Raw genomic sequence first — 23,748 nt, 5'->3', positions numbered from 1 at the left:
TTTCATGAGAATGAAGACAGTTGATGCCTTGAAGAATCTAGCCAGACTTATCTCTTGACTCGCAAAGCCAGTAAATAAAGCCAGATGTGCAAGTAGAATCATTCCATTCAAGTTTCAACAAGCTACTAGCACAAAGTATTTTCTTTTCTTAGTCCCTTTCTTACACTTTGGAGGAACCAACAGCCCTGCAGACTTAGAAAGCTACCAAAGATTGTGGAACTTTTGTTTGCATAAAATCTCCTGACTTCAAGTAAAGATGCAAACAAAAAGTTATACGAATTTAAGACTCCCTTCACTTGCAAAAAGAAAAGGCAATACACCTTTAACACCAGCATGTCAAGCACTTAAATGTGAACAGTTGCAAGAATCTTGGTTGCTTCTGTGTTGCCAATATTATTTGCAACATTGCCTAGTTCACCTTCTTTTTTCCCCTTTATAAATTAGATCTTAGTATATTACTTTAAAAATACTTGCGTCGTTGTTGGCATTGGTACAGCAGCCTTAATTTGGAGGTTATGTTTGGTCTGGTTTTCTTTACTGTAAGTTCTGTATTTTCTTATCTGAATGTTATGTTCATGCAAGGGTTTTTTTTCAAGCTGCTTCATTTTTTTCTCATTTTAGAAGCTATAGCAGACAAGGCTGTGTTTTGCTTAAAGCCCAGAAATGCTCTGATCTCCCAAATAAAATATTCCTGAAATAGAGGGGGCTACCTGAACAGGCTTTTTCATCATTGGTAGGCATACTCGTTTGTCCTTTTGTGAATCAAAAACTCCCTGGTCTTACTTCTACTCCATAAACTCCCAAGTTTATGAAGTTGTTGATCTAATCCCTATCCCACCTGTAACAATACCAATTCACTCTCAGGAAAAAAAAAAAAAAAAAAAAGAAAAAAAATTCCAAACTCATATAGATTGCTTCATTTCTGATGCTTGGACAAGAAAAGTCACCCCTCCCAAATAAACTGCCCATTTATGTTCTTTCAGACTGCCCTTGCCCTGAGACCATACCCTCCCTAAGAACAATTATTGCTGCACCCAGTTCTTTCAGCCTATAAACACAGATCTTGAGTATAGCAGTGGTCTCTGATATGCAGACAAAACATAGTTGAACAGTGTATGCTTCCCCCTTTGACAAAATATGTAAAACTCTACAATGATCAGAGTGACAGAAGTACTGTTCAGCTGGTTCTCTGGCTTCACATCTGTACTGAAAATGACTGCACATGGAGTATATTTTGTTCAGTACATATTATGTGTTGCTAAAACTCCTGACCCACTGGCAAAGCCTATGTAGCTATGATGGTGGGACACCTGATAAATCATGGATTGTCATTATCACCTTTGTTTAATGCCACCTATAAATATACAGACTTTTGCTCAGTAGGAGGAGAATTAGTGGCAATTTCTTGTAGCCTTCTTCTATTTACCTTCTAACTGTAAATTATTAATTCCTGTACTTTAAAGAGTAATTTCCCTCTTCCATTTCAAGATATGGGTTACATATAATTTCAAGTACTGTAAAATTTTAAGTTATAGGATGAATTACAATAATCTAGTGCAATATAAGGGCAGGAAGAAATAGATCAACATCTCTAATGTTAATCCATATATATATATGTTATGAATGTGTCAAAGACAGCTGATGACAGAGATGAAGAGGAAGTTATGCTGCAGATTATATCAAAAAATTGTCCAAAGTTTGTCTTTTTTTAAAGAAGCAGTGTTGTTACAGAATGTATGATGAGCAAAGATACTTGGAACTTTGGATGCAAAACATGAATGAAACAACTGATATTTAAAAAAAGTGCTTATGACTTAAATAGCAGTATGGTACAACTTCCAGTGTCTACACAAGTATTAGTGAAATTGTGGGGACCCCATAGCCTATTACGGTTTGAGCAATCAAGTTCATTGACATAAAATGGAGATAACAAAGAGGGTTTGGGGTTTCCTAATTTTGCCATCTATTGGAACTTTGGTATTTTAGTAGCAAAATGCAGTGAAGTGATTCTAGCATATAGATAACATAGGGCTATGGGAATATGTAACTGATATAATGGTCAATATGTAGATTAAATGTTATTCTATTGTTTGAATCTGTTAGCATTAAAACAAAGCAAGCATGCAAGTCAAGATACAGAACTAGATCTATAAAAAGTATCAGTTCTATATATTTATAATAAAGCATGATACTAAGAAGAGACTTACTACAATGAGCAGAAAACTTCAAATTAGGCTCTACAATGTCACCATAACAGTCTGCAATGATAGCCTAACATTTTACACAGTTGATCAGGACACTGTTAGTGGAGCTTAACAGCTTTGCAGGCTTTGTATATTTCCTAGGGAAAAAACCCCTATTTTTTCAAGGATAATAAAAAAGAAGGTCTTGAAGAGGTTTTAGTTTTGAACAGTTGAAGCAGGCCAGAGGGTATGAGAAAATTTCCTGTTCTCATTTTACAGACGGAGAACTGAGGCACAAAATATTTAATTGGCTTGCTTAGGATCACACAACAGTTGTATTACAACTACTAAATAAATTCATATATTCTTAGTCTAGATTCAGGTCCTTAGGCTATCTTTCTTCTGTAAAATAAATTTTTAAAAATTCTTTATGTCTTCAGTTAGGTGAAGCATCAAGACTGTTTAAGAGAGAAAAAATAGAGCTGACATTTCAATAAAGACTTAGTCAAGCTTGTTCTCCCGTTGTTTTTGATTTGTAATTACTTGTGGTGGAAGAGTAACTATAAATTCGTAAGTTTCAATTGATAAATACGTAGATTGTACATGTTAAGGACTTCTGTATTAAAAATGCTGAAGTCCATGCTTGTGTCCAATAGGCCCTTCTTGGAAAATTATTTTGTCACTTTGAATGAAACTTTGATTAATTAAAATCTGTTTTACTGCATTCCAGTAATGTGGAATCATGTCGATTCAGCAAGTTACTAAAACCCATCATTTCATGTACTTAAGAATAGATATACACTTAAGTCTTCATTTGAATTATTTGAATTGTCTGATTCATTTTTCTAAATATTCTTAGCATCTTTGATTACTGTGTTAACATGTTTTCTTTCTTTTTTCCAACTCTGAAAAAAATTGCTGTATTTAGCAGACATTGACAGACCATTTTAATTTAAGCAACCCAATTTCAGTAAATAGCAGAGAAGCCTGATATGTCTAATTTTTAACGAAAATTGCAGTCTTTATTGTGTTCAGATCGGTATCTCTGCACAATCATTTAAAGTTGGAACTGTTTTGGAATTGTTAAAATAAAAAGTAGCTTAAAAATTACATCAATTTTTTTCTTTTCCCAGACACGTTTTTTTAATCCCCAAATTTGAAATATTTGAATCCTAAGTTAAAAATAACTCCCACGTGTTCCTTTCTTGATGCAACAGTAAGTTTAATTCCATATAAAAGTAGATTTTGTGTTCAATTTCCAAGGAAGTGGAATTCTATAGTAGAACTGTGTAACATGAATTAAGCTTAAATTACATTTCTTTCCTTCAGAAAGATCAATCTAGGTGCTACCAATAGCCAAAATGCTTTCGGCACCTTTCACTGTAGTGTAGATTTTATTTTTTGGATTACAAATAGGAAGACTTTATTCTCTGAAATGTAGAGGTGTGGAAGAGGAATAATGCAACTTCAAACAAGCAGGAAATATGACTAATACCTAAGAGGAATGATAAAGTCCTGGTGCAGTGCTAGCTCAATTCACTAAGCTTGAACCCTTTTCAGAGTAGGCAATTCAGATGTTACGTATTAAAGAAAACTATTTTAATAGTAAGAATTAGAGGGAGCTTTTGGATTATATTGTAATTGGGGTAATTCTGTAAAACTCATTAGCAACATGATTTCATTTGTACAAATGTAAAACGTATCACTCATAAAGTTCTGTCAGGTTTCCGTTAATCCAGGTGCTTATAAGGTGTTAATTTACATCAGAGAAACAGCAGTGTGTGGAAGTTGGGCAGCAGATAGGATTTAGTTATTTTTCATTAGCACTTGGACTTTGATAAAGGGGAACAGAAAAGAGCTGCTTGACCTTTCAGTGCTTAAATTATTAAAGAGCAAATAGATTTGAGGTCTAGATGCTTGCAAATCTAATTTGTCTTGTGGAGTAAGGATGAAAAGACATTTTGAGTTTGAAATTGCTCCAGTCAACTTAGTTCTTACTTTAATGTATCTGAAGATGAATAGATGTCATGTATTTAAAATATAATATACAAGGAGTAGTGCACGTAGTATAACTAACATGAATTTGCCAGAGGAAAAGGATCATTTTAATGACAGATTTGTTTCTAAAATATCTACGATCTTTAGCTTTAATCACTGAGTGAAAAATTAAAAGAATCCTCAATTCAGCTGATACTGAAACAGGTCATATTACCTTGTCTGGTCTGACGTCCCTCTTATATTCAGGCCTACTGTGATAGAAAAGGTAGCACTTCTCTCCTGAAGGCAACAGCCAAATAACTTCGTTTGCTATCCATCATGCTTTAGTGAAACTGAGGGATTCTTATCTTTGCTGTGGTATTAGGCAAGTGTACCAAGCTTCACTACCTTGCAAGAATAGATGTTTACATCACCTCCTACTTTTTTTCCAATACTCCGTTTAAATTCTCGAACAGTATTTATTGTAGATTCACTGTAAATTAGTAGTTAGGGAAGGCAACACGCTGTCTTCAAAGCAGCTTGGAATCCCAGTTCTAAGCAACTGTGTTTCATTCTAGAAAATTAACTGCTAAAATCATGTCGAACATTGATTTGGAAGAGAAGAAACAAAATTGTAATGTAAATATTTCATGGCTAGTTTTTACAGATCAGTTGTCATAGGATCAAAGAAAGATTGCCATGTATTGACCTTCATTTACTACTCAGCATGGAATTAATCAACTAATAAAAGTGTTTCTGCTAGATGTGCAGACTTTGTTGCACAGAGCTGAAAAATGTACAGACAGTGGCCTTCAAGTGGACCCTCAAGACATTGTTTGTCTCTCTGGCTGTACCAAACTCATACATAGTTAGATTTCTGCATGTGGTTCAGCATCAGATTAAAACATTTAAATTAAGCTGTCCACTTGTAGATGTCTACATGTGAGCTGAGTATTTAGCTATTATAGTCAGTGGAGCCTAGAAAGCAATTCAGTTGACCCAAAAGTAGACACCTGCTTGATGGTTAGGTCTTCGAGATCTGTTGCCTGTACTGAGTAGCTCTCCAATGACTGTAATGGGAGTTTACAGAGATATAGACATCTTCATGAAGACTCTTAAATTTAAGTGTCTTAACATTAAACTAAATTTCCACTGTGGTGAAAATCTAAATGAGACAGGAGAAGAGGTATTAAGCATTCTCGGTGTTAACTTAATGGGCATTTTTTATGAACACAGGAAGTGCAGCATCTCCCACTGGAAAAGCTAGATCTTAAAAACATAGTGAACAGGGTCTATTGCACATGATCAGTAGGTCTGGTAAAAAAACAGTAAGACGGCCAAGAGAACTGGCATTCTTCTGCTTCTTGGTGATATTCAGCTATGAAGTCTCCTAGCATCATGCTGTCATAGAGTCATGAAGTCATAGAGTGGTTTGGGTTGGAAGGGACCTTTAAAGATCATCCAGTCCATCCTCCCCTGTGGTGGGCAGGGACATCTTTCACTAGACCAGGTTGCTCAAAGCCCCATCAACCTGACCTTGAACAGTTCCATTGACAGAGCATCATTCGAGCACACAGCATTATCTAAATGTGCAAAGGCAGCTCGTGTGTAGAAGCAGTATGTTAGTCTGGTTGTGCACTGAGTCGGTAAGGCTCCAGAGAGTGCAGGATCTGGAGAGCTCTATGCCATTGCTTAAAGCAGCTTGAGTCTAGCCAGAGCCCCAGCAGGTGCAGGAGCTCACTGGCTATGAGCTGGCTTGGTGACTGCACAAAGTCATCTTTTTTATTTCTAAACCAGATTTGCTTCCAGAAGGGAAATATGCATACCAGTGCATTGATATGACTAATCCAATAAGCCCTGTCGGGTCCAGACTGAGACCTGCAGAGGCCCAGCCCAAGTGTCCCTGTACTTTGGACAGAGTATTCTCTAAACATAATCATCTACCTACAGATGACAGAGTGGGAACAACATGTCAGAAGACTGTACGGATATTTCATCTTTAAGAGACATATCCTACCCAGAGATTGCTACTTTTTATGAATTGTCAACTTGAAAGATCATATATTGTTATTAGATGTAGATGATGTGCAGAAATGTGGACACATTGCTGCTTTAACATCAGTTACTTGTACTGACTTGCTTACTGGGATTCAAGATTCCAGGAGACAAGTAATGATTAAGAATCACTGGTCCCCAGTGAAGCAATAAACTTGCAAGCCAGTCCTCTTTAGAGACGTGGACTTCCCACTTCACAAATTTGAAAGCACTGACTCAGGCTTTTACAGCAACTGCAAGGGTATAATGATTACGCTGTTTGCATATACAGCAGAAATCACAATTTCTTTGTTCCTGCTTGAATGTCCATAGCACCTTTACAGTGTAGAGGGATGGACTGTTCCCTGTAGATCACAGTACAGCAAAGAATCCAAGTGCAAACTGAACTGCTTTGCAGAATATAGAAACGCTTATAAATATGGTTATCTCTAAGATGGGTAAAAGTGCTTCACTGAGTGAGAATAACTTCCATCAAAAAGTGTTTTATTCCTGTGCAGTAAGTCAATACGCCACCAAAATTTTAAAAGACTGTAATTTACTCTATGTGATTTTATAAATAGCTATAATGTCAACAGTTAAGCAAATACTATTTCCTGTGTCCTTGTAATTTATTTCTTCATTTTTATCTTACTACTCATTTCATTTCATGTAGACAAGATAAACAGGTTAGAGAATTGAATCTTTAGCTTTATACTAACTTCTGTGAACAAAATAATACTTATTTCTACATTTTAACACTAATCAAGAAAGCTTTTACTGTACAAGAATTCGAACAAGAAAATGTTCTGTATGTTTGCTTTATGAAAAGCTGTGGTGTGTATGGCTAATTTTGTTGTTCCCACAAAAATTGGAATTTGTTTGAAAGATTAATCTATTCCACAAATTTATACACCTGAATGTCAAAATTAGATTTTCTTCCCATGTCCTTTGTGTTTAACAGTTCTTTTTTTCCATAAATACTGGTATGCTATTACGGTTTCAGAATGGGTTAACTGCCCAAGTCTTAAAATAACCCGTGTGGTATTTTTGTTCTTTCCTTTCTACACCCTTAGCGTCTATCAAATAGTTGTTGAAGAAGAACGCCCACGGAGGACCAAAAAGACGACTGAAATCCTGAAGTGCTACCCAGTGCCCATTCATTTCCAGAATGCCTCACTTTTGAATTCCCAGTACTACTTTGCTGCAGAGTTTCCAGCCAATGGTTTACAAGCTGCTCAGCCTTTTACTATTGGTGATAACAAAACCTACAGTGGTTTCTGGAACACTCCTCTTCTTCCTCATAAGAGCTACAGCATCTATTTTCAAGCTGCTAGCAGAGCCAATGGGGTAAGTCTTATGACAGGTGTGGTTTTATACAGTATTTGTGTGTAAATAGATGATTGGCACCAACTAGCAAGATGCCTAATTTAGTTGTTAATGAGAAAATGAAGTAACCGTGAAATGTAGCACACTGAGTTTAAAAAAATAACAGTTTTCCTAACACAATATTGCTTAATGATTAAAGGTTACAGGAAAGAAGAGGGGAAAACATCACATTTTGTCAATAATGAGTGGGCAAAGTAGTGTGTTACCATTCTGTCTTATTATCTAAAAGCTGTTCAATGAGTGTGTTTGCCTGGCTTTTTTTCTTTATTTTTTTGTTGGTTTTGTTCTCTTGCTTTGAAGAGGAGAGTGTTGTGATTTCTTTTGTTAAGTTTAAGCCAAAGTTGATTGCAGATTTTAGCACATCTATCTTGGCCTGTCCAGTCCCATTACCTTAGTTTGTAACATCTTGAACTCCTATTTTCTCATTTGGTTGCCCTGACTGAATTAGAAACCACTTTTTTTTCCCCTTTTCTGCAAAGAGTAAAAGAAAAATAAGTAGATGGAACTGAAATGAAAAGTGTGTAAAAAGGTCTTCACAGTTCATGTTTCATCGGACTGATTCTTCCTGGAATTGTTTTTTTCATTTCCTGGACAGACCTACCCAGTGCCCTTCAATTCTTGATAAGCTTTGGCTGTCTGTGCTGACAGACTGGAAATGTTTTCTGCCAGAAACCATAATGGTCCCTCTTACACAGTGCACTGGCAGTGCAGAAATTTGAAACACCATTGATTATTTTTTCTTTCTAAAATTGTCTAGCATGATGCCTCGAACTATACTATCTGTAAGAAAAAGAAAAATCTCCCAAGGTCATTATATTGCCAAAATAAAAAAGCTGAACACTTGCCTGTGCTCTTGTGAAGATCTCATATATTTTCTAATTTTGGAGGAATTTTAAGTGAAATGTTTATGTACCATACCCAAGCAGTGTTTGTCCATATTATGAAAACACATTGGAGTTGCTTAATAAGCAGTTAAATATGTAATGAGGCACATTAAATGAACACTTCTCTGACATTTTATCAGTACTTTTAAGAATAGAATCATGGATGAATTTCTTTGCTTAGAAACACAAGATGTGACCTTTTTCCTCTTTATTTGACACAGGAAACCAAAATCGACTGCGTCAGGGTAGCCACAAAAGGTATGTTCATATTATGTCATGTATTCCGTATTTCAACTTGCTGACCTTTCCTTCACATGGTCTTTGCAAACTTCCAGAAGTGTTTATATTGCTAAAAGGCATCACTATAAACCTGTTACAGAATTTTAAATGATTCATTTGCATCTCTAGCTGAGATTTAGGATGTTTGTTTGTTTGTTTGTTTTTAATAATAAATGTTTTACTCATTTTTAGTTGTCTACTTGAACACAGAGTTTTTAAAATATATTCTGTGGGTTTTTATATGATCTCACAATAAGTATTTTGGACTTTTCTATATACAGTAGAGGTCTAGAATTGCCAATTGCAGAGTGCATACTAGCTGCTTATACATCCATAGTGAAAAATTACCCATTACTTGTAAGCAATTATCTTATCTTAATTGATTGATAAAAGAAAAATGAAGAAATCGTGTTCTTCATTTTCATGGTACAGATGAGCTATATTTATTGGACTGTCAGCACATGATACTACCAAATATTTATGAGACAAGTTTGTATAATTGAGACAGTGCTAGCTATAGGTTTGATTTCCAAACAGGGAAAGATAAACACACTCCTGATATATTTAACTAGGATCTGTCTGTGATTATCTTTGTAGTCTCACCTTTTTAGTACCTATAGCTGGTGGCAACTTGAAAGAAAAGTTGCCACCAGCAACCAAAAAAAAGAAGTGATGGGATAGTATGATTATTTGGAGATTGTAATAGAGGAAAAGGAAAGAAAGTACTGCCATGAGTAGGACCAGGTAATACCACCTTGTGGTTTGGGTACCTGGTAATAGTATGAAACTTCATCTCTGTACCACTGTTCCTTGAAGGAGATCATGCATGTCTCATAGTGACTATCCCTGATGTAACTGATTGCACTATGATTTCCTTTACATGTAGACTTCGCAAATCCACCACCACCACTAAATCTAAATAGGATAGATGATAATCTGATTACGTAAGAGTAACAGAAATGCTAGCATACAGTTGCCTCTGTTAAAAGGTTGGATCCTCCCTAATGTCACAAATACATTTTTTATGGCTCTTTGAATTGTTCCTGTTTTTTTTTTTTTCCAAACCAAGGGAAGTAGTTCTAATTTACTAACTCACTGTTGACTAAGGCACAGAAAACTTCCAAATATCTAAACTAAAATGCAATAAAATATAATGAGAGATTAATTCCAGATTCAAGTGGAATCCTGTGTTGTTGTTTTCCGGTAGCTTCAGTGATACCAGGAGTCGACTACATTACCTCAGAAATCATAATAGGTGATTAGAGGAATGGATTTTAAATTATTTGAAGATTCGTGTTCCTAATCACTAATGGATGTTCAACTATTTCAATTACTTGACTGACTGAAAAATCTTACTCTCTCATTTGAGAAGTGAGGGTAACTTTATGGATTGGAATAGCTCCCATAGCAACAAGCTACTTTGAGCTAACCCATTTGGCAATGGAGATGTGAGAAATGCAGTTTTTATTTTAAACAATCTTTATACATTTGTGTTTTGAAAGCATGATTCAGAATTCTTCATAATACCTTTGTAAAGCCTGTAAAATAGTGTGAGGTGTTGTTGTGAGGATTTTGAAACCAGAGGTGTCCTCAATGGCATTTATGTCCTTGGTGCAAAACTCGGGGGGCTTCTGTAAAGGAGCTTCTAAACTAATGTCTGTATTATATTTTTAAACTATATTAACTTCTAAAAATAAAATTGAGACCATGACATATTTTAATAAGATATTAATAATCCCTGTCTGTACAGATTTTTTCCTCTTAAATCGAACAGAGATACTTGAAAGAAAAGCAGACTTGTGTGCCCTCTTTGGACTTGCCATGTATGGGCTAGAAAAAATAGCAAAAATGCTTAATGTCTGTAGGTCAGAAGTCACCACACCTGCAGTGGGACAAGACAGAGAATTGTCCTCTCCTGTTCACCTGCCCTTCTGTCCACACCCCCCTAAACAACTTAGTACGACATTTACATTGCCTGTACCCCAGGAAACAAAGGCTGCTCTGACCGCTGTGCCTGACTTCTTACAGACACGCACCATTTTCCACTGAGTTTTGTTGACTACAGTATAGCTATGAGACAGTAACCTACTTAAGCTCTAGCTATTTATTACAGTGCTTCTTACAAATAAGGTTGCAAATGCTCTCCAGTACAACGTCGAGTTTTTGTCTACTGATAACATTTCTGAGATGTTTGTATTCTGGGCTTCTGTTATCATTAAAAGTTCAAGTTTGGTGGTTTTTAAAGCTAAAAGAAAGTGCTTTAGGCCATTCATGTATAAAACTGGTACAATCTTCTTTTAAATTAAGGTCTGATCCTGAAAATAACTACAGCCTTGTGTAGGTCATTGGAGTTAGCAGACCTACTCTAGAATTTGATACATATGTAGGAAACCATGTGCTTTTATGCACTAATCAAGTCAGTTATGTACCTAATTTTGAGTACAAAGAATAATTTCACTTACTACATTGCAACGATTCTGTCTTAAAGTAGACATATAAGTATTTTACTGGATAAAGGCCTGTGCCATAAACTATACCCTGTAAAACAAACCTGACAGTGCAGCCAACTGTCCTCTTGTTTCTTGAAAGCTTCTGCAATTCCATTCCCATGTAATTTGAGGATTGCACCAAGCGCATCAGCAGCCCTTCCTGGCATCCGGGTCACCCAAGGCAACGTCCAAAGTGCTCCAGTGAGCCAGGTGAACTTGGCCAAGCCACTTCCTTGTCTGTATTAAGGGTGTGTGGTTAGCCTGATTGAAGTCTTCCCTCAGGACCAATATGGGAGTTCAGAACCTGGCGTGAGCATAGCTATATCATTTGCTAACTGTATTTCCTTTAATTATCCCAATTCCAGATAATCTAAAAGTTGTTGGTGCCCTTGAGACCTTCTCAAGATCATTGAGATTCTGTTTTATCACTGGATTTTGCAGTATTCATTCCATGGCCCTCTGTATGCTTTTGTATTTTTTGTTAAAAATAATTAAGTGTAATATAAAGATACAGAGCATTCTTGCCCCAGATCCAGCAGAACCCTTTAGGTACTTCACTTTTCACTCCAGTTGATGTCAACAGGAATAATGTATGTGCTTACTGTCAAGCCTGTGCTGAACTGGCACACACACTAAACTGTGCTGGATCAGAGTCAAAGTGCACCAGGTAGCCTATTATCATATTGACAAGCTTCATGTTAGAAAAGTACAGCCAAACTCTAAAAAAGTACAGCCTGACTCTACTGGGTCAATAAATGTGTAGGGTCAGTAGCTGGATAATACTTTCTCATTCCATCAAGGTTTAAACAACCCTAATTTGTAGCATTTTAAAAACTGCTCTTGTTTTATGACCATTACATTTTTACAAATTAAGCCACTATTAAATGTGTTCTTTTAGAGATCATATAAAAATCCTGATTACAATGACTGTAAGTGTAATTTAGGAACAGAATATTGGGTTTTGTAGAGCTGAAAGTTCTCCTGATTCTGCTGAAGTCAAAGGGAACCTTTGCCACTGACTTTGTGAGGCGAAGGATCAGACAGCGCATTCTTGTGATGCAGTCTTCTGATCTTATTTTTCTGTAAAGACTTCTAGGACCTCCGTGACTACTTGGTGTATGTGGAAATGTGGAGACTGCAGGGTTTCCACTCCCATTATTTTTGACAAGATAATTAAACAAACAAACAAACAAAAATCAGGAAGAGATTTTTGTACCAGTGGTAATAAAGGTTGTCATATTTTGCTTGAAATATGGCTTTCATATACCCACTCTTTCTTCAAGCTAAATGACTGTGAAATCTCAGCAGACAAAGTTGAAAACATTCCAAAACTCCTCCAAGTTTATTGCTATCAACTTTGTGTTGTTTTGTGATTTATATTAAGACTATATTTCCTGATTTGACTTATAACACTGTCTGGATAGAAACATCTTGGTTATCTCCTAGGAATCCAGTTCTCAAGAGGGAGACATCATTGTTCTAATTTTGCAATATTGGAAGGCTTTCATTAATTAGGAGAGAGAAAAGGACATTATAATATTTTAAATCCAATAGCAACAGTACTCTAGCAGCTACTATCAACACTGCATTTCAGTGTTGCAGAGGGATATTTCAAAATATTATGCAGCAGCAGTTTTGAGTTTAATTGTCTGCAGATGGTAGATGATCTATTTTCCTCGCTCGTTGCCACATTTCTAATAGCACCCAGGCTGTTCTATGTAAATGAGTGATCTTTCATATAATTTTGTCCTTAATTTTCCAATATTTTTTCTTTGCATCATTCTCCAGCTGCATCATGTTGGATCTGACCTTTTAATTTTTTTTTATATTCCTTAATATATATGTATCATAGTGTGCTGCTTAACCATTTAGAGGCAATCATAGAACTACTGTCAAACAAAGAAATCTGAGATTTTATTAATGTGAGCCATGGTAATAGTTATCTCTACCAGTCAGTGATTGTTACAGCTCTGACAGAAAAGTCTGAATACTTCAGGGACACAAACAATTCAGGTTTTTCAGCTTTTTCTTGTCTTAGTGGCAAAACGTGAATTTGAAACTTGGACCTCAAACAGTTGCATACATACCTAACTAAAAGCATGCCAACTCTCAGTGGTCATTCTCTGTATGCTGAAAGTTAAGTATACGTGTAGTGTGTGCCTTTTGAGAACAAAGACCCAACCGGATACAAGAAAAATGAATCTTAGCTAGCTCAAAAATATTTTACGTGAAAATTATCTTGAAAAATAATTATAGGAAAAATGGACTATTATGAAGTAGGAAAACAAAGAGTGAAACTAGTTCAAATTACCTGGAGAATTTAATACAAGACTAATATTAACAAGCAGTTAACTTTCACTTAGAAAGCCCAGTGCTGTAACTAGCAGAGCCAAAGAGTGTCCAGTTTCCTCAAATGCATTATATGTAAATAATGTGTCTTGAGTCCTCTTCCTGAATGAAAGTCACATATGAAAGCTTATTTGCAGAACAACCAAACTAAAAACCGAAGATGAAAAGGAACTTGTGGGAGGTTTTTGGATTTTATTTGTGAGAAGTTCAGACAATAAACTATTGACCAAGATTCTTCTTGCTGGCCTAGCTTCAGTCTGGCTTTTTTTTCCCTCATGCATGCTGACCTGGAAATCTTCCTTTGCCTTAGCTGCGATAATCGTGACTCAGCTTACAACACCATACATTCGCATCGCCCCTGCTGCAGGCGACGACCAACTAACAGGTCAGATGTTCAAGTATAGACAAGTCATCATGCCCATTTTGTCTCATTTTCTTTGGCTCCTTTTCCCTGACGGTTTCTTCATTCTCTGCTCATTAATAGTTTTCTATGTTAAAAGGGTTTTTTTGTTTATAATTTTTTTTTCAGCTCCATTAAATTAAATTGTGTGCTTGACACCAAAACTTACACACACATCCCTGTACGTACAACTCCGCTGCATGTGCCCATTGTGTGTGTGATCTGTGGAATGTTTCTTCAAGCCTGATGTTGTAAAGAGATCTAGTCTTGCTCCATCCATAAATTAAATGACAGTTTGAATATAGATATATGTTTATTTTTTTCTGTGTTATTAGATCAAGACACTAGAATTTCTAAATAATTTAGGCTCAAGAGTTGCATGTGTAGGTTAGGACAAAGATCTTACATTAATGGATTTTTTTTTTTAGTGCAGAATGTTGGGGAGATCATATTTTCTGACTACATTTAAGATGCAAAAAATTAAAAAAATAAATAAATTAAATTGATTCCTTTTTAATTCTGTCATACGTGAGTTCTAGGATTAAACCAAAATAACTAGCATGTGACATATGAGAATCAACGAAACTGCAAGATTTTTAAATCTAATTGTCAAAGTAAACGCAATACGCAAGTGAGACAATTATTAGCAGTGTGTGGCTTGAAGGCTGGTTCAGAATGTACCACAGGATCTTTATGAACTTCCAGAAATGATTCGTTTTGTCAGAAAATACACACATGCATAAAGCTTTTAAGGGATTTGAAAACTTTTTATTTTCAAACAGAAGCAAAGAGCATTAAAAACTCTAGAATTTAAGGTGAGTTTGATGGAATATGTAACAGGGGAAGTTAGACCTAGTCCATCAGCATTTAGCATATGATAAAATCGATAAAATCATTGTCTTTTTCAAGAAGACTGGCATAGTTACTTGGGAAGCATGTAAATGTTGCTAACAGGGTTTCTAGGGGACAAGGAGGAGTTCAGATGCTTAGCATCTGGATACTGCTTTAGTCAATAAGCGACAGTTAAATGATTCAGTTTAAGATAAGAGGATTAGTGACATGTCTGCTATAGCTTTTAATTCTGGGATATGTCTTATAATAACAAAGCTCAGTGATCCATAATGCCCAAGTTGCCATGTCCATCAAGAGGAAATTGTTGCATGTATATTTGTATTATGTAATAACATGTGAACTAACCAGAATAACGTATTTACGTGATGCCAGGAAGTATTAGCTTGTTCTTGTTAGTGCTGCTTGTCAGAAGCACTGTCTGCATACATTCTTATAGCTCAATTATTTTTTACTTGAGACTACAAATAAGCTTTGAAGAGACAAAGAACATCTCTTCCATATCCTTGAACTTCAACAAGCTTTGATTTCTTCATCACAAGATTCAAATAAGGCTATATATTTTTCCATATGGAGAATTAAATGTTTTTCTTCTCTTAGTTTTTTATTTGTTTTATTGCAAAGCTGGGTAACTACAGGAAACACAGGAGATATGCCTGTTCCACAAGAGGCTACAGTAGTTAACAATGAGAGAACAGAGATATAACTAGCATAGGACAACCAGCAAAGTATTTATTTGGTTGCTTTGTCACTGGTGGCTCAAACTATTGGCACTCTGTGGTTATCTGTCAGATCTGTGACTTCTATTTCTTTTTTTTTTAAATCTGTTCTACCAGCAACTTATCTTTACAGTAAAAAAGAAAGTACAAACAGCATTTATGGCTACCTGTGAAATATATTAAAAAGCTTCTGAAATCCCCTCATCATTTTTACAACCCCTTCTCATGCTTGAAAGACTGTGCAATCAAAAGGAAAGAAGCATCTTCTTCCTCATTTACCACAACTGCAATAGGGAGTGAAAAAACCTCACCCAGACAATGTGGTTGGTCCCCTGACAGCAACAGGAATTCTACTGCATCACATAGACATACACAAGTCTATGGGACCAGACGGGATACACCCGAGGGTGCTGAAGGAGCTGGCTGGGGTGCTCGCCAAGCCGCTTTCCATCATTTACCAGCAATCCTGGCTGACCGGGGAGGTCCTGACAGACTGGAAATTGGCTGATGTGATGCCCATATATAAGAAGGGTCAGAAGGATGATCCGGGAAATTACAGGCCTGTCAGCTTGATGTCGGTGCCCGGGAAGGTGATGGAGCAGCTCACCCTGAGTACCATCATACTACACATGCGGGACAAGCAGATGATCAGGCCCAGTCAGCATGGGTTTATGAAAGGCAGGTCCTGCTTGACAAACCTGATCTCCTTCTACGACAGGGTGACCTGCTTATTGGATGAGGGAAAGGCTGTGGATGTTGTCTACCTTGACTTCAGTAAGGCCTTTGACACCATTTCCCACAGCATTCTCCTGATGAAACTGACTACTTGCGGCTTGGATGGGCACACGCTCTGCTGGGTAAAAAACTGTCTGGATGGCCGGGCCCAAAGAGTTGTGGTGAATGGAGTTAAATCCAGTTGGCGGCCGGTCACGAGTGGTGTCCCCCAGGGCTCGGTTTTGGGGCCACTCCTGTTTAACATCTTTATTGATGATCTAGACAAGGGGATCGAGTGCACCCTCAGTAAGTTTGCAGATGACACCAAGTTGGGTGGGAGTGTTGATCTGCTCGAGGGTAGGGAGGCTCTGCAGAGAGATCTGGACAGGCTGGAGCGATGGGCTAAGGCCAACTGTGTGAGTTTCAATAAGGCCAAATGCCGGGTGCTGCACTTGGGCCACAACAACCCCCAGCAGCGCTACAGGCTTGGGGAGGAGTGGCTGGAGAGCTGCCAGTCAGAGAGGGACCTGGGGGTGTTGACTGACAGCCGGCTGAACATGAGCCAGCAGTGTGCCCAGGTGGCCAAGAAATCCAATGGCATCCTGGCTTGTATCAGAAATAGCGTGGCCAGCAGGGACAGGGGAGTGATCTTGCCCCTGTACTTGGCACTGGTGAGGCCGCACCTCGATTCCTGTGTTCAGTTTTGAGCCCCTCACTACAAAAAGGACATTGAATTACTCGAGCGTGTCCAGAGAAGGGCAACGAAGCTGGTGAAGGGTCTGGAGCACATGTCGTACGAGGAGCAGCTGAGGGAACTGGGGTTGTTTAGTCTGGAGAAGAGGAGGCTGAGGGGAGACCTCATCGCCCTCTACAGCTACCTGAAAGGAGGTTGCAGAGAGCTGGGGATGAGTCTCTTTAACCAAGTAATAAGCAATAGGACAAGAGGTAATGGCCTCAAGTTGCACCAGGGAAGGTTTAGACTGGATATTAGGAAGCATTTCTTTACAGAACGGGTTGTTAGGCGTTGGAATGGGCTGCCCAGGGAGGTGGTGGAGTCCGCATCCCTGGAGGTGTTTAAGAGTCGGGTTGACATAGCACTAAGGGATATGGTGTAGTTGAGAACGGTCAGTGTTAGGTTAATGGTTGGACTAGATGATCTTCAAGGTGTTTTCCAATCTAGATGATTCTGTGATTCATGTTTTTCTACAGAGACATACTGTGTCCCTTAGGCAGGCTTTTCAACTTCGGGGCAGTACAGCAATAATAGTATCTGTAGTATCCATGAGGAACCCAGTGATTTTCTTAAAGGAGATTTACAGGAGCTGGAGTGGACATGAGGAAGCAGGGAATGATGCACATTTTCCTACAAATTCCCAGACTGTGGAAAGGATCTACATGTAAAAGGTCTTCTTTATGTGGAAATCATAGGACCGTTGCTTACTGTAGTTACCACAAGCCCTACAGCTGTAACTGTTAAATAATGTTACTTAGCATTTTCTATTCAGTGCCTTTTCCTCACTACTTTGCTCAGCACCAAAGTAATTACATTTGAGATCAATAAATTACTTCTGTCTTTTATCATTTGAGGAGATTCATAACTGGCAGTGGGGAGATCAGGGTTTAGATTTTCTTTTTTTCAGGTGGGAAGTTGATGCTTCTTGCATAATGAAAATTTAAAATTTTGGCTGCGTTCCTGAATATTGTTACCAATTTTGAAAGGTCTTCCTCTTCAGAAGGATCATGATAATACAGCTCAGCTTTCAAGCCAGCTCTACTTGCACTCACTTCCTCCCCTCTTGTCATCATCTCATCCTGGCCCTTACTGGTGCAGTTTGTAAACAATGCATTATTAGTTTTTCTTTGTGCTTCCTTTCTCCTTTCTTTTCATATAAAAATAAGATTACTTCCATTTATAGGATTACCTACTAGTTGCCCTAAATATCTTGACAGCCACTCCTTGGTTCAGCATTCCTTTGCAGCCTGTAGCAAAGGGAACTTTTCCTTGCAGTTGCACTTAAAATACCTACAATGTAGTTGTCCTTAAGTTATAGTAAAATATAAGATGCTGTAAAGGCAACTGTGTGATTTTGATTCTTACAAGCCAAAATAGGCAAATTAATGTCATTAATATTAGTGAATACATTATTATCACTGATTCAATAACTTAGCAAATAAGATATTCAGATTTGGGGGATAGTGTTTACCTTTCAGTTTTTATGTTACAAAAAGTAACTAACTTGAAATCCACTCAATTGACCTTATCCTCCAACAGACAGGGAGAATATCTTAACATCTGTCAGCCAGGAGAAAAGACTATGTATATGTGAAGCATAATAGTCTCATGATATGGTCTTCATGTTTTCATAAACATATATGATTTAACAGTACAGTTGAAATCATGCAGAAGGTTAAAAAAATGCATATGCATGTGACTGTATGGTCTTGGCTCTAACGTTAAATTACAAATCCATGCTTTTCAAGAAAGCCTGAAAGTATTTGCAGTTTGCTTCACTATTTTGTAAGAGACACTTTATGTAATAGGTTTAAATTGGCCATACTTGGTATTCACTTGGCCCTCATCTATTTTGTTCTGTCTGTGTTCTGATAAAATAGCATGCTTGGAATTATGATTAGGGTGTTCATTCTTTCAGGCATTTTCTTAATTGTTGGAATATGTCTGAGCTACTTACATTTAAATTAAATTATTTCCATTTGTGATTTAGTGAAGCAGCCACCACTTTACTGGATGTTATTACGACTGATTTCCATAGAACGCCCTTTTTACTACCCATTGTTAATTACACATGCAGCTGGAAGGAAGAGTTCTGTATTGTACACTCTTCATAGATAAAATTCGTGGTACAAATCAGATACAACAGGATATATCAGAAGTTTTGTAGAATAACTGATACTTAAGAATTGAGAAAAAAAATTTTAAAAAGATACTGGCAATCTTACAGCCTAAATGATTTTTACCCTCATACCTTAAGGTCTAGATGAGCAGCATATTTTAGAACCAAGTTAAAAGCAGTCATAAAATAATCCCAGTTGGTTTCTTCTCCCTTATGAAGTTACTAGCATAATAAAATACACAGATTTCTTCAGATGTGTATTCAATACATAGCATGATTTATTGCTGTAGTCTGAGTCAGATTCTGTTCTCAGCAATTACACTGTAAAAGTGAAAAAAATCAACTAAAATCATTGATTGATTAAATCACAACCTCATTGAATTCTTTTCTGTCAAGGCATTTTCACCAGATTTATACTGCATTACTGAAAACACTGTTTGTTAACACAAAAACCAACAGCATGAATTTGAGGAGTGTTTTCCTTTATTGTCCTGTACAATGCATTTGAGGTATAGCAACACAGGCTAGATAGACATTCACATTCATTTTTCTCCTTCCTGAACTGTGTAACATTGATTGAGATTTATTCTGACATGCTGAAACTTGAAGTGCTATTTTGGGTAATGGACAACCCATGATTTCCTAGTTGAGACTACAGTGCTGTCTGTAATAACAAAGATATGTGCAGATACGTCTGTCTGCAGGTTGAATACACCATTTTAGGAGTTTATTCTTCTCTTGATACTTCTGAACAGCACTGATATCAGTGGGAGTTGTGGATTGTCATCCAGGGGAGAGCAAGCACCTATGTGGTGTAATGTCAAAGCCATATTACAATGCTGTTGCAAGGCCAAGTGACAGGGAAAGCAGAGTGAGAATGGATCTGATTCTCAAAAAGTGAAATTCTAAACCTGTTTTTACATGATGGCCCCAGCGATTGTTGTACTGATTGTTTTAGGATTCTGGTTGTCTTGCTCAGCTGGGCAGAATGCAAAGCAAGAGGAAATCTTCCTACTTCCTACAGCACTGGCTGAATGCATTTCAATGGGCTGGAGTGTCACTTGTGATTTATTGCCCATTTTTGTTCTTTTATGTGTTATATTTGTCATTTTTGCAGTGACAGTTTCATCTATAAAACAGTATAGTTACAAGAAAATGTTAAGAGGATACAGGAGTGCCATGGGAGCTACTGTTTCCTTTTCTCCTTTTTTTTTCCGAGTACATTACAGAGTCAAATGTCAGGTTTTCTGTTTTTAAGACAGTTCAGCCAAAGCATCGAGGATTTGAAACATAAGTACATTTTCCACAGAGCACCTGAAGAAGAGCTTAAACAATTAGACAAAGATGGCCTGAAAATAATGCTGATAACAATTCACAAAAGCTGAAATAACCCATAATATAAATACAAGTCCTTTCCAGCTGTAGACAGTAGAGAACCTGAGCTGATTAGAAGTCAGTTACCAATGTGATTCTTTTAGAGATATTAAGTACTCTGGTTTATGTTTTACAATAATAAGAATTCCTACAAGGTTTTCTGAAAATGAATTAGCAGCCTTAGTTTTGAATGTGTTCAAGTCATTACAGAAAAAAACAGAGGCTCCAATCAGGGCTTCATGACCTCCTTCCATTCAGCTGCTCTTACTCTGAACAGGTTGGGTTGGAGGCAGTGAGCCCTTAGCAACTTGATGCTTATGGTTAGCCAAGGAGGTACGGGTTCATCAGCTACCCTGACACTGTATCACCAGAGCCAGTGGTGGTACAGACCACGGACAGGAACAGCTGGAGAAGATCCCATGACCTAGAAGTAAATATCAATCTTTCCCTACCCTTTAGGAAGGACAAGTAGCCTAATTAGGTATGTTTTGCACTGTAGAAACTGTTTGTCTTCTATTCAGAGGAGTTTAAAAGTTGGTTGCCACAGAGTTAATAGTCATTGCAGGAGCTATGTTACATCCCTCAAGTACACAAATGATTTGGAAATTCGAGTATTCCAGTCCATAGCAGAAAGAAGAATATGATTCCAAGTGTCGTGTCAAATATCTCTTTCATTAAGAGGGTGAAACAAAATTTAACTTAAGCCACTAAAGATGAGTCTGTTCAGTTCATCCTAGCTTAAAAAATAATCTTTTTGCTCAGTAATGTGTAATGGTAATATGAGGATATCTGTGAGGCTGTTCGAGGTTGGACTGGGGGGTGGGCACTTTCCTTAATTTTATTACAGAGAATGGAAACATAAAACCCAGTTATGAAAATAACAGTATGAATGAAATGACCAGGATAAATTCTTAACAAACTGAAGGAATCTGCCATCTGTGTAGTACCGGTCAGTATCACATCTAAACCAAAATACTTCAACATCAGCAATCTACAGAGAAGCAGAAAGTATAAAACAAAGCAAAAATACCAGTAGGTAATTTTTAGAGTTTGGTTGTATGTCATATTGTGCGTTATTTCATTTCTGTATGAAAAAAAAGCCTGTGATTTTTACATTCAAAGCAGAACATGTTTTGCATGTACCACAATGAAAAATTAAGGAGAGACAAGGGAAGAGAGAGAAACTCAGAGATATAATTAGTAACTAAAAAAACCTGTGAATTTCAATGTTTCCCATCTGTAGTTATTGACTGTATTCATAAAATGCTAAGCAATTCAAATTTTAATTTGAAAGAAAATGTGGGACCAGTTGTGGGTAAAATAACCTGTAGTTCTTAGGAACTGCAAGTCTGATGTTTGTATCACTGGAGAGTTTAACAAAGTTGTAATGTAATATTGCGTGCATTACCTCTGTGTTAACGTGTAGGTGAACATTAAAATATGTAACAGTTAAATAGAGTAGTACAGCAAAGAGGACATTTCCTTCTCTTCATCTGATTTTCTGTTACTGCTGACGACTAAAAAGTTTTTGTGTAAATAGAGAACTCTCAGTCACAGTTTCGCATAAAAGTGAGCAGAAGTTGCTGTATTGCATGGGTTCAAGCTGACAAGAAGGCAAATACAGTAGTTTCACGTTCTGCTTCATCTTTTGAGTTCACATCAGAAACACAAAGGGAAACGAGAAAAATGTTCAATTGTCATTAGTCAGAAGCAAACAAAGTCTTCATGAAACCTTTTTGAAGAAAAATGGTTATATTTTGCACTTTTTGGTATGCTGTCATTGAATTAGACAGCTTCTGGTTATGAGTAAATGTGTCGATAATTAAAAATGATATGAAAAGAACTGACAAGAAAAATGGCTATTTAAGGCATTCTTAATCAAATAGGACAGATGGGGATTTTTCTGTAACCCCTAAAACCTACAGGAAAGATATAAAAATGAAATGTAAACCAGTGATAACCGTTCAGAGGAGGCCTAGCCTATTCTTGTCCCTGTACTAAATTCTTGGTTCATCTAACATTGCTTCAGTTTGAACAGGTTTTTGTTGGCAATACTGTAAATACTTCTGAAATGTGAACAAAAGAATTGCTACACTGTATTGGCAGAAGGACAGATTTAGAATTCTGTGGAATTATTTTTCCTTTCTCTGCTGATTCTCCTTTCCAGTTTGTCTAGCCAACCTTCCTGCCCTAAAACAGTGCTGACTCTGGAAATGCTTTTAAAAAAAAAAAAGTGTTATGTCTTTTTTCCTGCTTTCTATAAATTTATGACAAATATATTTTTACCTTTCCCCATGCATCATTGCATGTATAATTCCACTTATCTTTGAGTAGAATGAGTTATGTTATGCTTTCCTCCAAGAAAACAGGTAGGTAGTGAGTAATGATAAGGAAATTGAGAGTGTGATTGTTTTTGAAGGATTTCTGAAGAAACCTTCATAACAGTGGAGAGAGGCTGATAGTGGAAGTCCCCAGGAATGTCAGCCTCATCTATGAGCCAGTGGCAGCATAGGCCAAAATACACATGGATGTGCAGGCCTACTAGTGGGTTTCCTGTTGTTCGGCTCCCTCCTGCCCCCTTCCTCCTAATGGGAAAATAACCAGGTCTTCACTTTCCTTTTGGAACTGTTCATTAGTGTTCCTGTAGTTAAGTCCTCAGCGGCAGCAAGATCAGAAGACAGTACCTTATTGTACTACTTCTTACCCATAGCTTCAGAGTACTTGGTTCCCACGCTGGATTGCATTCATGGATGGAAAATAAAACAGTTGTGTTTGTCCATGCCAAGAACATCTCATTCTGTAGCTGTTTCACCCTGAGTAGGTCAGTTCCAGAAATGTTACTCTGATCTTCCCTGCCTGGTGGAGGCCAACTGAGTACTAGCAAAACCACATTTTACTTCCCCTAGAGAGGGTAGAGTCCTCTTCAGGCTTCAAATCCATACCTTTCCCGTTTGTAGAAGATAGATGAAATAAACTTTCAGGTATGTCTGATATTTCTTGATGCTTTTCAGTATAGTTTCAGGAGCTGATCTGGTGTTGAAAGCATGAGAGTCAACCAGAGGTCTCCCTCAGCAATAGGTATAATTCAAATGTCCTTGGTGAGGGTGATGATAAATTATCCGCTACTTCTATAAGAGTGGCTAAAAAGTGATGCTGACTTGCTTAGAAAATGCATTATGTATGGACAGGATCAATTTGGACTGACTGCTTTCATTTCCTTAGAGCTAATTTGAGAGAATCACTCTTCTATCCTGAGTAC

At 37.2% G+C, this 23,748-nt stretch overlaps 1 protein-coding gene across 6 annotated transcripts in view; it reads left to right on the top strand.

Annotated features, from left to right (window-relative positions):
- Positions 1–23,748, top strand: part of PTPRM (protein tyrosine phosphatase receptor type M) — a 506,311-nt gene that overhangs the window by 301,096 nt on the left and 181,467 nt on the right. For 3 of the 6 annotated variants that reach the window (XM_074878560.1, XM_074878533.1, XM_074878526.1), the window contains exons 12-14: positions 7,268–7,541; positions 8,686–8,722; positions 13,892–13,966. In XM_074878560.1, coding sequence (XP_074734661.1) covers positions 7,268–7,541; positions 8,686–8,722; positions 13,892–13,966 — 386 coding nt within the window. The remainder of the gene's footprint in view (positions 1–7,267; positions 7,542–8,685; positions 8,723–13,891; positions 13,967–23,748) is intronic. The other 3 variants (XM_074878569.1, XM_074878552.1, XM_074878543.1) reach the window with 1 other exon arrangement.

This window comes from Strix uralensis, chromosome 1 (assembly GCF_047716275.1).
Source record: "Strix uralensis isolate ZFMK-TIS-50842 chromosome 1, bStrUra1, whole genome shotgun sequence".
Taxonomy (NCBI): domain Eukaryota; kingdom Metazoa; phylum Chordata; class Aves; order Strigiformes; family Strigidae; genus Strix; species Strix uralensis.
Note: the sequence above shows the minus strand (reverse complement) of the source record. Positions and strands in the feature narration are given on the sequence as shown.